Source organism: Gavialis gangeticus, unplaced genomic scaffold (assembly GCF_001723915.1).
Source record: "Gavialis gangeticus isolate Ggan-Ray unplaced genomic scaffold, GavGan_comp1, whole genome shotgun sequence".
NCBI classification, from domain to species: Eukaryota; Metazoa; Chordata; order Crocodylia; family Gavialidae; genus Gavialis; species Gavialis gangeticus.
The window spans coordinates 99,577,124-99,590,569 of record NW_017729022.1 but is presented as its reverse complement, the minus strand read 5'-3'; the positions used below and the strand labels follow the sequence as shown (position 1 = coordinate 99,590,569).

The window sequence follows — 13,446 nt, the reverse complement described above, 5'->3', positions numbered from 1 at the left end:
TTGCAGGCCTAGCAATTCCTTGCTCTTTAAATGAGCATTTTTCATGATTGGCTTTTCTTAAACTCCAGTCCCTACTTTCAGTCCTATTTATATTAAACCCTGATGAGTCACTGACCCCTGGTAAAACATGGTCCTCTGTGCTGCTAAATCTGTTTGCTGTTCCCTTTCTGTTCTCATAAGTATTTCTTCACCTCTCCCTAGCAGATCTCCATACCTGCTCCTGAAGTTACTGTCAGAATTGTTTATGGATCCTTAGCTACTAATTCCATGCTTATTAGTGCTGTTTTTAATCCTTGCTTTTGGAAACAAAATACATTTGAGCAGATTGTTCTGCTTCTCTTTCCTAAATCTAGGAGCTTGTTAATGTAGCAAATTCATGTGTACTATCCTAATCCTACCAAATTGAATGCATGCAGAAACTGGCCTTTAATTTGATTGACCCATACATTGTTTGTTATGATGCATTCCCACTAAAGAGCTCACAAGGGCTACTATTAACTTGTGACAGTATGGCATCATATACTTAAATATTATTTTCCTGTATAATTGTTTTAAATAGACCCAGTATTTACAATATACTTCCTGAAGGAAAATTAAATTTATATTTAGGAAGTGTGGTGCCATGCTTAATAGGCTCTCTGTTAGTTGTAGTTTACGATCTTTTTTAATCTTCTTGTTTATTTAAGTTGTAACACATTATAAGCACCACTTAATTTTTTTTATTAACTATATGAATCCATATTAAAATTGAGAATTGTAATCTGTGATCAAAGATTTAGATCTTTATATTACATACTTATGCCTATTTACAGGAAAAAGGGAAGGTGTGAAGTAGAAAACTGAAGTGTTAAGACTGAAAAATTAGGAGAGTATAGCAGGGTAACAATCCTGATCCCACAGTCCTTTAATTTAGTGGGAGTCTTACATGCTAGTGTGCTATTAAATCAGGTCCAGTAGTAGGATACATGCACCTAGGACAACTTTGCCACTGCAGCCCTGGGTTCTATTCTATCATCAGTCACTGTAACAGCTCAGATTATTGCCTGTCCCTCTTGTATGTAGAACAGGTGGCATTTGACTGCTGCTCTTAAGAGCACTACCTTGAGAAGGGATGCTGTCTAATGGCTAGGACAGTTGATTGAGAGGCATGATCCCTGCATTCTAATTTTGGTGCTTTCACTGAGGAGCTTTGGGACCTTGGGCAGTTCATGTAAGATCTGAGCAATCAATAGAGAGGAGATAGGAGCAGCTGGTTCTCTCACATGGGGCATTGTGACATTCAGTTCATTCACGTTTCTATAGGGCCATTTATCTGAAGATCTCAGACCACTTGATAAATGCAAAGAATTATACTCTCTTTAAAGTTAGCCTGTAAATCTGAGACTTTAATTTAGATTCAGTTTACTCATGCATATGATGAACAGTGTTTCTTGATGAATAATGATAAATGTTATTTTGTTTCTTTTTTGTGACAGAATTGCTCAGCTTCTTTTCACAGATCTTCCTCATTTTTTCCACCATAATGTATGTATAAGGCAATGTATTTGGGTGCTTTAATATTTAGCATTTGCATTCAATTAATGTTTGACAGATACTGTAGTATTTTTATAGGGTACTTCCGTGCATCAGGTATCATCAGCATTTCATTAAACGTACGTGTCTTCCTGCTGCTTTTAACCTTTGAAATACCAGACCTGCTCAAGTGAACGCTGCTATTTGACCTCCAAGTAAATGTGACCTGCAGAACCTACAAACTCTAATACTATCATATAAGCTTGAAATAGTAACATCTGTGGGGTTATTTATACTTGTAAAGGGTGTTTCATCCTCTACTCTTTTTCTTCCAGGAAGAGAATAAAGCTTCATTCTTGCTTTCACCCTGAGGTTAGGAGTGGGTACTGAGGAACAGCAAGTCACCACAGGTCACATGGTCCAGTTATATATAAGCCAGTGTTTCCTAAACCTTGTGGGTTTACACCCTGTTGTAGTAAAATTGGGCCTTCCCACACCCCCTTAATTCAGCTGCTACTGCAGCTTGCTCCACCACTGATTCCCATTGCTGGCAGCAGTCAGAGGCATGGAGAAGAGTGGCAGGGAAAAGCAGTAGTGGTGGCTGAGTAGGGGGACACTTTTAGGAACGCTTCATGCCTCTCCCAGAGGGTGTGCTCCAGATTTGGGAAATGCTACTGTAAACTGGTTCACCTGGAGCGTCAAGAAGCTTCAATTGATTATTTTAAAGTGGGGGTCATTAAGGTGCAGGGATCTGCATGCATGGAATAGCTTGCGGCACGGGGGCCCAAGTCAGCATGGTACTGCAGATGTAGCACTGCCTGTCTTTTCCTTCTTCTGTGTATGGTGCAATACTAACTGCCCAAAATGACTCTTTAAGGCTGTAGTTTATAGTCCACTGAGGTTGACTGGAGTCTTTCCATTGACTTGGGAGGACTTTGCATCAGGAGTCAGGAGCTTGGTTGTGAGACTTTCAGACACTCCCCCCCACCCCTTTTCCAGCTGAGGTAGACAATCTAATGTTCAGAATTAAGATTTTCACACATAGTATTAATGCAAACATTGTTATGAAAGGGACTTTAACCCTATTTTAAACAAAGATAGTTCTCAATACCAGCTTTAAATGGGTGCTATAAAACAAAGCCTCTTCTATAAGGGGAGAGCACAGATACTTTAGAGGAAAAACAATGGTGTGTGTGATATTTTTTATATGATTGACTTGAAATGAAAATGTATGTAAATTGCTTTACCTATGTAGTATCATGGATATGTATATACAATCGGACACGCAGTTGCCTGTGATAGATGTATAATCATTTAAAATGTTTGTTTTTCTAGATTAGTGGATGATAGATGTGTGGTTCAGCCAGAGGCAGGGGACCTTGCTAACCCTCCCAAGAAGTTCAGAGGTAAGTTACTGAGGGGAGTTGTTTAATATGCAGGGGCTACAACTTGATGTGTAGTCCACAGAGACTGATCTACATTCCAGTCTTTTAGGCAAAGGTCTGGAGTACAAGCCAATGAGAGTTCCAAAATCTGCTGATGCTCTAGGTCTGGATTACTATGGAGCTTCAGTCTGCTAAGTGAAAAATAAGTGTGCAGTGTATGAACAGAAACAACATTAAGAATAGTTGGAAAATATGAGAAGAGGTGCAAGTTTAATTTATACTGGATGCATCTATGATGTACAATTAACACAGAACCAATGCTCTAAACATAGCATGGAGGAATAAACTCTGGCTCATATTGCACCGCAGTTTTGCTCACAGGTGCTATGTTTGAACTTGTGCCCAGGACTGTAGCGCATTGAGCTGGGCTGGAGCAGCCCCAGCTGGCAGGAGGCCCAGGGGTCAGCCTGCAAGCCCAGGCTCAATGTGCTGTGGAGGGGCTAGCTGGGTCATAAGGGTGCTCCAGTGTGGGGCTAGTCGGCAGGCCACCCCTGCACTGAAGCACCCTCATGCCCCAGTCGGCCCTGCCAGCATCTACATGTGTGCTGCTATGCACTAAAGAACTCTGCCATAGGATAATACTTGTATTTACAAGTACTAACTAGTGGCAGAGTTAATTTAGTTTCCTGTGGCCTAATAGAGCTGCATGTGCAGACATTGAGGTTTTACTGTGGAGCTAATTAGGCAATTCTGTGGTAAACATCTCACATACATGTATCCACTAAAGTCCATTTACACTGTTTTGACCATGAAATAGTGTCAAATTTCAAGCTAATTTAAGCTTCCAAAATACTGCAAAGAGGCACTTATTTTAAATGGGAACCAAGGCACAAGATATTTGGAGCAACCAGAGCTGGTTGATTTTAGTATTTGACAACAGTTTCTGAATTTTTTTTGAAAATATTTTCCTTAGTTTTTGTCCTGCTTTAACTATAATCCTTTTTTTCAACTCTTCTAAATGTACATTCGTAGTTTAATATTTTGGGGGTTTAAATGTTTTTCTTTTGTTGTATTTGTGTGCCATTATAATATGCTGAAAGAATAGCACATGACAAAATGCAATAGCAACTGCAATTAACACATGTTATTTAAAACATTTTTGTTGCTGCCTGTCATCCATCCTAGTTCTGTGTGCATATGTAGGGAGAAAAACAGAAGCTTTTAAGTCAGTGTCCACACTTGAAATTACTTGATTGCAGTGATCAGTGTAGCTGCACCAAAATGTATGTATGTGTGATATAGGCAGACAAGGTTTTTCGGGTTGAATTTGATATCTTTTATTAGACTAACTTAAATAGTTGGAATTTTTTTTTAGCAAGCTTTCAGATTTAAAAACCCTTCATTAGGCTGAGGGAAGTCTCTGCAGTTGGTGTGTGCTCTTTCTGGATGGAATGAATAGTAAAGAAGCCAGAGGCTGGTATTCATGCAAGATAGGCAGTCAGTGAAGATGTAACTTGAGGAGTCGGTGGGGGGAAAAAGGGGGATGAATGTAGCAGCTAAATAGTGGAGAGGTACCTGGGGGAGTCAGATGTCAGGTAGTTTAATGTGTCATAAATCCAATGTCTATATTTAGCCCATGATTTTTTGTATCTGGGAGGTTAATGAAGTGAAGTTCATGGGCTCGTCTCTGAGAAGTGTTTTGTAAGTGCCTTTTGAGGATTAGAACTGAGAGATTGGAGAGGGAGTGGTTTTCTTGTGAGAAATGTGTCTCCACAGGTAATTAGGTATTCTCGTCTTTGAGAGATGTCTGGTTGTTTGGTCTCTCCTGCGTATTTTTCATCAGGGCATTTGGTGCATTGTATGAGATATATGACATTTCTGGCGGTGCAGCTGTATCCAGGGATGCTGATGGCTCTGTTGTGGGGTGTAGTAATTGTGGGGGTGGTAGAGATGTGTTGGCAGGTTTTGCATTTCTTGTCATGGCATGGTCTGGATCCATTCGGTGTGTTCTGGGCCTGAGGAAGTTTGCTTCTGGTAATGAGTTTAGTAAGGTTTGGTGCTTGTTTGAAGGGTAGGATGGGTGGTTTTGGGAAGATCTCTTTAAGAATAGGGTCTCTTTTTAGTATGGGTTGTAATTATTTGAGGATTTTCTCTATGGGTTCAAGGGAGGGGTGATATGTCATAACCAGCAGTGTGCGATTCATGGGGGGTTTTCTTCTGTACTGCAGAAATTCTTCATGTGGTGTCTGGGTGGCTCTTTCAAACATGCAATCTGTCTCTATGGAGAGGTGTCCTTGTTGGGTGAAACCCTGTTTAAGTTTGGTGAGAATCTTGGGAGTTCTCCTCAGTATAGATTTGGTGGTATCTGAGGGCTTGGCTGTATATCATAGCCTCTGTCGGATATAAGCTACCAGTGACGTCACAGGGCTGTGGAGCAGGCCTCTCTAATTAGGTAGAGAGCTGCAATTTGCATCCTTTGCAGTGGGAGAAACTGCTTGTTGCAAATTGTGGCTTCTGATGTCAATTCAAGAGATTTGTATTGGCAGAGTTGTTGTTATTTTACTTATAACTTTTATTGCAATATTTCTGTATTGCATGTTAAATACTTTATTGTAAAGTGAATAACTCAAAAGTTAGGAAATAACAGATTTAAACTTGCTATGGCTTAATTCCTTCTTGATGCATCAGCATTAGAATCATAGAAAGAAGGACCGGAAGGGACCTATAAGATCATCAAGTCCAGTCCCCTGCAATGGGCAAGAGGTAATTAGGCTCAAATGAGATCAGTGAGGTATTTGTTCAGCCTCCTTTTAAAGATCGCCAGAGATGGTGACTGTACCACATCTGCTGGAAGTGTGTTCCAGATTCTAGTTACTTGTACAGAAAAGAAGTTTTTCCTTATGTCCAGCCAAAACTTTTCCTCGACTAGCGTGTGTCCATTAGTCAGCCTCTTCCCGGGGGGGAGGCTTTTCTGAAAAGTTGTTTACCTAGGTCCTGGTGTTCTCCCTTGACATATTTGTAGACACCTCTCAGCTTTCTTTTGCTCAGGCTGAACAGTCCCAGATCCCAAAGTCTCTTCTCATAGGACCTGTTCCCCAGGCCCTTGATCATGCATGTGGCCCTTCTCTGCACCCTTTTGAGCTTGTCCACATCCTTCTTGAAGTGTGGTGCCCAGAACTGGATGCAGTACTCCAGCTGTGGCCTAACCAACGCTGAATAGAGGGGCAGGAGAACCTCTCTGGATCTGTTGGCGACACATCTGTTGATGCACGCCAGAGTTCTGTTTGCTTTGTTGGTGACTTTGTCACACTGGTGGCTCATATTCATCTTCCAGTTGATTGTCACTCCTGGGTCCGTTTTGTATGTGGTGCCAGCCAGTGGACCACCATCCATCGTATAGATATGGTGAGGGTTCTTTCTAGTCGGATGAAGGACCCAGCATTTGTCCCTGTTGAACTTCATCTGGTTTTGTTCAGTCCATAGGACCAGTCTGTCAAGATTGTCCTGAATCCTTGACCTGTCCTCTGATATGTGCCTGCTTATCCCCACAGTTTGGTATCATCCACAAACTTAATCATTGCATTTTTCACTCCCTTGTCCAAGTCATTAATAAAGATATTAAAAAGCATGGGCCTAAGCACTGATCCCTGGGGTACACCACTGGAGACAGCCCTCTAGGATGAGGCCAGTGCTTCAATCAGGACTGGATCTAGTCTTTTAGTTAGGATCAGGTCTTTTAATTACACAGTCCCATGCTAGTTTTTTGCACATAAAAACTTGTCCTTACTCAGCGAATGAGTTATTTAGTAATTAGAATAATAGAATCATAGAAAATTATGGTTGGAAGAGACCTGAGGAGGTCATCTAGTCCAACTCCATGCTTAAAGCAGGACCATCCACAAGTAGATCATTCCAGCCAGGGCTTTGTCGAGCCAAGCCGTAAAAACCTCCAAGGATGGAGATTCCACCACTACCTCCTTAGGTAACTCATTCCAGTGCTTCACCAGCTTCCTAGTGAGAACGTTTCTCTTAATATACACCATAAACTTCCCTTGCTGCAACTTGAGACCGTTGCTCCTTGTTCTGTCATCTGCCACCACTGAGAACAGTCTAGCTCCATCCCCTTTGGAGCCACTCTTCAGGTACTTGAAGGCTGCTATTGAATTCCCCCTCAGTCTTCTCTTTTGCAGACTAAATAAGCCCAGTTCCCTCAGCCTCTCCCCATAATAATTCTTTTATCTTCATTCATTGCCTGACTCCAGGCCTTTTTTTTTTTGCATACAATTTAAGCCCTGCAGTGAATAATAATTTCCTCTGTGATATTTCTGTTGTTTTTTCACCACAGTAGCTGAGTGTTTCATAAACATTAGACAGTATATCCTCACAACACCCTCTGAGATAAACCTCCCAGTTCTGCTGATGGGTAACTGAACTCAAAGACTTTTGAGGTTAACGTTTTTGGAAGAGGCCACTAATTTGTGTGTACTCAGTTTGTATTTTTTGGGGGGGATGCTTAGCCTTTCTAGAGCACTTCAGTATGTTTAGACCACTTCTCCAGTAGACTCCAGTTGCAGCTGTGAGCTCCCAGCACTCGTGCACATCTGAACACAGCTGTCTCACACTGGACATGCAGATAATGAGGAACACTCCATTAGTGGCTCATGGGGGACATTTTGATTTCAGTAAGTTGCCCAACATAATGTAGGAACTCTGTAGTAGAGGCAAGGATAGAATCCAGTTCTGCAAAGTGTCAGTCAATTTCCCTAGTTGTGAGATCATCCCCCACTTTGTACGGCAACCCCCTGCCTCATTCACTACATTCTGACTTCTACAAGTGAGGCAGTGGTCCAACATACAACACACCCCTCCATCACTGAGAGCCCTGAGGCCTCACCCCACCCAGGTGAATCCTTACTACACAACATCCTATGGGAACTGTTAGCAGTATAACTGTGCTAACATAGACTGCAGGACCTATCTAGGAAGCTGAGTAAACACTCAGGTGAGTTTTGCCACCTACACTGAAGGCCATGATACCACAGCAACACTGCTAACAGCGCTCTAAGCTAGTAGTTTAAAGCTAGCTCATATATGTCCATGCAGGTTGCAGTAACTTGCAGCATAAACATGCCGATTGCCTGCCTATTGCTTTCTTCTCTTAACTCCCTAGGTGCTCTAGTGAAGGAGTCACTGAGAGCATAGGAGAGGAAAGTTTCTTTGCTCAGAGTTTGTTGCTTGACATCCCAGCTGTTTCTAGTATGCTACTTTACAGAGTGTTAAGCAAACACTTCTTTTATGCTTAAGGGACAGAAGTTACACATAAACCAGTTTAAACCTGTAAGAGAACATAAGTTTAGTGCACATAAACCAGTTTCAAAATGGCTGCTTCTCCCCAGTGGGGTCTGTGCAGGCAAGGTGGTGGATTAAACCCTTCCCTAATTATGGCGTCCTACCAGGGCCTGGCCATGCCCTGTTGAAGGGAAGGGAGGGCTGCTCTAGCACCTCCTGGCTTCTAGCCTGAGCCACTGCAGGCATGTGCCTGCATTTGCTAAATCAAAAGTGAATGTCTATCCGTTTGCAAATCGGTTCAGTCTAGACTAACTTGCAGAGATTGACTCAATTCAGGCTTGGGCTTTTTGAATGTCTGTTCCTAGCCAAAATGTTAAATAGGTGTTATCAAGAGTAAACAAACAGCTTTAAAAACCCCATTCAACTTCAAATTTCATCTTTGACTGGCTTCATTTTTTGATGTCACTATTTCACTCATTCTCCGGTCTTCATATGAACTTCCAGCCTAGGATCAAAATTTCTAATGTAAAAAGCAAAGAAGGAAACTTTTTCTAAATAAATTTAAAAGTTCAAGCCTTCTTCATACATCATGAAAAAGAAAAAAAAAAAAAGGCTGCATTTTTTTCCATTGCAGTTACCATAAATCTGATTGCCTTCTCTACCTTTCCTTTGAAAGACTAATTTTGATTTGTCAAAAGAGGTAAACCAGGGGCATATTCTATAAAGTCTATGCAAGAGGAAGAGGAGCTGGAGAGAGAGGTCATATAAATATTGTTGTTAGGGAGTCAGAAGGTATTAAGATTTAACAGGGTTGACAGAGTTCCACAGTATAGTGAAGATTTATTTTATTTAAACAAGACATCAAGAAATGGAACATTATTGTGCTGAATACATCCCTCAGCAAGTGGTATCCTACAACCTAAACCAAACTAATAGTACATGTTAGCTTGTGAATGCACATGAAATCCAGCTGTCCAGAAGCTCAGTAGAACAGGCAGTGTTGGGTAGGAAAACAAGTGTGGCAGGTTCCCTGCTCAGCTAGCAGTTATGATAAAGGAGCCTGAAAAGGAAAAACGGAAATCATGAATGATGCATGCTTCTGGTGGATGGAGGGGCATGGCTGCGCTGGTGGCAGCGAGTGCATGGTGGTGGTAAGCATGGAGCTCCCGCAGATGCTCACAGCATTGGCAGCGACAGGGGAGGTGGTGGGGTGGCGAGCACTGACCAGGGTTCAGCGACCACCCACAGGCGCTGCTGGTCTTTTTGTAGGGGGTGCACCGTTACGCTTAGGGGGTGCACATGCACCTGCACGCACCCCCTATGCGTCGCCCCGATGGAAACAGTGAAAAGAGAATGAAGAGGAGAATGTTGGGAGGACAAAGGGAAAAAGGAGAAAGGGGCAAGCTAAAGAGAAGAGATGGGAAGACAGGAGGGACCATAATGGCAGGAAGACTGAGAATAGGAGGAAGGAGAAAATACTTGGTAGGGGATGGGGGTGGAGGGATAGTAGAACAAACTATGCTGAAATTTGGAGAGAAAAGAAACACCCATCAGTGTACTCATAAATATTGCAATAAAATTTTTAGTTCCTCATGGAAAAGGGGATATAAACTGACAAGAAATTCAAATCAGTTTAAGTAATTATATATTCAAATCAGCAAAGCCCATAGTGCTGCTTCTTAGTGCTGCCTTATTTGTACTATAATTGTGGTATATTATAAGTTGGAGGCTACAAGTATTTTCCATTGGAGAGAATGATATATTTAGTTATTTAAATCAGAATGTGTTGGCGATTTTGCAGTTTAAGAAGGCTTGCACTTCTGCTGCTTAGAATATGAGCCCTCTCTGGACAAACAAAAGGCTTTTGGCTGGCAGTCCAGTACCCTTCATAAACCTGCCATGTGCTAAACACCTTCATTAACAGGCCAAGTGCGTTCAACTTCCATTACCTTCAATATGAAACAAGGGCAGTCAGCCACAGCATGATTAGGCTTTACATTCGACAACAAGAGACAAAAGACCTTTTTGACTGAGCAGGAGGCCTCAGGAAACACCTGAAGGCCTTAAATTACACTGGCATAAATCTTTATTGACATCTATAGTATAGATTCAGATTTATACCTGCATGAAGGTGAACAGCATTCAGTTCATGGTTTCTGTATATAGTCCCCAAATGAAAGGTATACCACAGCTTTATTTCACTAGGCAATGCTCAGTTTCATGGGATGTTATGTAACAACCATATTAACCACCATCCACCCTGAAAAAGAAAGCAAACATGCAATAAAAATGAAACTGCTATTGTGGGCTACTTTTTCTGCACACTTTCAGCTCAGGTCTGCTTCCTAGTTCCTAATTTTCATCTCTCTGTGAACTCGATAAGGAAGGTACTAAACTGGCAGTTAGCAAATGCAACTACTTCCTTGTTAATGGAGCAAAATTGATAAGACGTTTCTGAAAAAATAACAAACCAATCCCTACAATGCCAGTTTTTTAAAACAATTCTCCATTTCTAATAGCAGTTAGAAATCTGCCTCCCTTGTACCTTCTTCACTCTTAAGTCATGTTGAAACTTAGACTCTATACCAGATAAAATATCATTAATGGTTAAAACTGTCCAGGCAGCAGTTTCTATAGTTAAGATGGCTCAAAACCTACATCCTTAGGAAAAAATGATGACTTTTTAGATTCCAGGGGTGTGCTGTGGTACAGTTCTGCCACCCCCTTTGATTCTTGTTCCACACAAACTTTTAAACTAACTGCCTGAGAAGGGCAGCAGCATTTTTATTCAGGCAGTGCTGAGACAGTCAAATGACTTCATTGCTTATTATCATTATCCTGATTCCTGCCAGTCCTTCTCCACTCTAGGAGAAAAAAAGAACAACCTTCTTTCCTTGTTAATGGTCTTGATGCTCTACTATTCAAACTATCCTTTTCTCTGCAATTTTGCTATTTGATATCCATTCCTGGTAATAACTCCTATTTCGCAGCACAGAAGACTGTTTTCAGCTCTGCCTAAAAAACCTGTACTCAAGTGTGGTCAATAATATGAACTTGGGTGTAGAAATGAATGACAGTGTGGTATTGGAGGCACTGGCAAGGCAAACAAGAAGGCTGGATTTAATTTTATGAATCTGAATAAGTGATGTACAGTTAACTAATAACTTTAGGATTAATGAGACAGTATCTTTTGACTATTTTGACTTTTTTGCCCAATTTGTTTTAAATGTTATATATATGACCTAGCAAATTAGTGCATATTCCAGTGCTTATTTGTTTTTGCTTTGATCTCAGACAGACTAATATAGTGCTAACCCCTAGCATATTAGTAAAGTTTCTAGTTTCTCTTTTAACTGAAAAAAAATGTGTTGTGTCATATGTGATGATATGCCACATCATCTGCACCCCCTTTTCAAAATCCTGTATCTGCCCATGTAAACGGAATAAACAAGCAAACCGAAGCCCTCTTGTCCTCTGGGGAGCAATCAGGGGAGGGGTAATTTCAGGTCTAGGCTTATCGCTGGCATGGCACAGCATGGCAGACTGCTCTCTCCCCCTGAAGTTCTTAAGCCCTCCCTTAAGGGGCCAAGCACCCACTTACAGCATTGAATTTGTTCCCAGGAAATCTCATTTCCAGTCCTAGTGCTGCCACAGACCTGCCGAGTCAGACAAATCACTTCATTTGTCTTGTGCCTGTTTCTTCTTCCATCCTGTGTCTGTCTGGTTTCTTTAGAAAGCCAGTTCTCTGGGGCAGAGAGTCTCTCACTATATATTTATACAGTGCTTAGCTCCATGAAGCATGATTTTAGCTGTAAGCTGGGTCATAAGACATAATCTGAGAAGACTGGACTTGACATTCCTGCCATTTTTTAAGGTAAAAATAAATGGGAAGAAAAAAAATAAGAAAAATCTAACGAAGACTTTCCATATTTCTTTCCTGCATCATAAAACATAAAAGACAAATGGGTGCAGGCTCAATTAAAAAAACAAAACAAAACATCGTTTACAGGTCATTTTAAAGGGCAGTGGGTTAGGGCTCAGGAGTCATGAGTTCAGTTCACAACTTTGTATGGCCCAGGTTACCTACTGTCCTCTTTCATGTGCTGTGGAAATAATTAAACTTTCCTTTCTTTGAAAGGCACTCAGCTGTGGTAGTGAGGAGGACTCCCAATGCTACACTCCCTGCTTTGTATATCTACTACAAGCATATGGCAAATATTGCCCCTAATATTTTCATGTAGAAGGACTGCTTTTTAGCTTGACAGCTAAGTAATTAACACAGAGTATTTCTGTACTTATTAAAATGCACTTCTGGCATCAAGCACAGTCTGAATATGGTGAATGTAGCTTGGACGGTAATGATGGATGACATGTCTCATTTTAAAAAAGTAGTAAGGTAGCATTACAATTTATTTACACTGTCAAGTGACAGCTAAGAAAATTGAAGTGGAATTTCTTTCATTTTACTAGCAAAATTGGGTTAAATATTGAGGAAGTTTTTTTAATTGTTCTTGTAAGGGCTTGAATTGTACAAAATCCATTCAGACTCCAGAGTCCGTCTTTTCATCTTAAACTGATATTTGCTGCAGTTAGTTTAAACTGCCATTTCTGCAGTGTCGCTGGTAGGCCAGCTCTGAAAGAAATTGTTTTTCCCCAGCTCTGAAAGAAATTGTTGAATTTTTGAGGCGCTTCCTTTCTGCTGCTACAGAACTCTCTCCTCTCTAGTAACCAGAATCTTTTGAGAATTTTAACTTTTCTTCCCTTTAATTACTCTGAAGTTTCTTTTTGGGAGGGGATATGCTTTCTTAATGGTCAGTTACAATTGATTTCACATTGGTTTATGACATACATTTCTCTGTGATTATATTAGTAAAGGCTTTATTATGTGACTAATTTAGATGTTCTTATGGAAAATAATAGGTGACTTCTGCTTTAGGAGCCAAAGCACAGGTGCTTTTGCACTTGGTGTAGTTTTGATTATTATATAATGTTTTGTAGCTGGGTTTTTCCCCTTCTCAGTATTCAGTCAAAATATTGTAAAAGTTCTTCAAACCGGTATCACATACCCTAGTTTATAAAATGTGGTATTCATTGTAAATAATTCTTTTAAAAAATAAAGCAAACATTACTGCAAGGTGGCAGAGTTTACTTTGCTGCTGCCTTGTGACTAAGGAGCAGCCATGCTGGGCTGAGATTAGGTAGCAAAACAGTGCATGTTTTGGGTAAGTGCCAGGGAAAGGTTCACTGCTAGTGGTTTGAA

General features: G+C 40.9%; 1 protein-coding gene across 3 annotated transcripts in view; it reads left to right on the top strand.

Annotated features, from left to right (window-relative positions):
• The window catches only part of ITPR2 (inositol 1,4,5-trisphosphate receptor type 2), a 533,709-nt gene that overhangs the window by 78,396 nt on the left and 441,867 nt on the right, over positions 1 to 13,446 (top strand). For all 3 annotated transcript variants that reach the window (XM_019515702.1, XM_019515703.1, XM_019515701.1), the window contains exon 2: positions 2,848 to 2,918. In XM_019515702.1, coding sequence (XP_019371247.1) covers positions 2,848 to 2,918 — 71 coding nt within the window. The remainder of the gene's footprint in view (positions 1 to 2,847; positions 2,919 to 13,446) is intronic.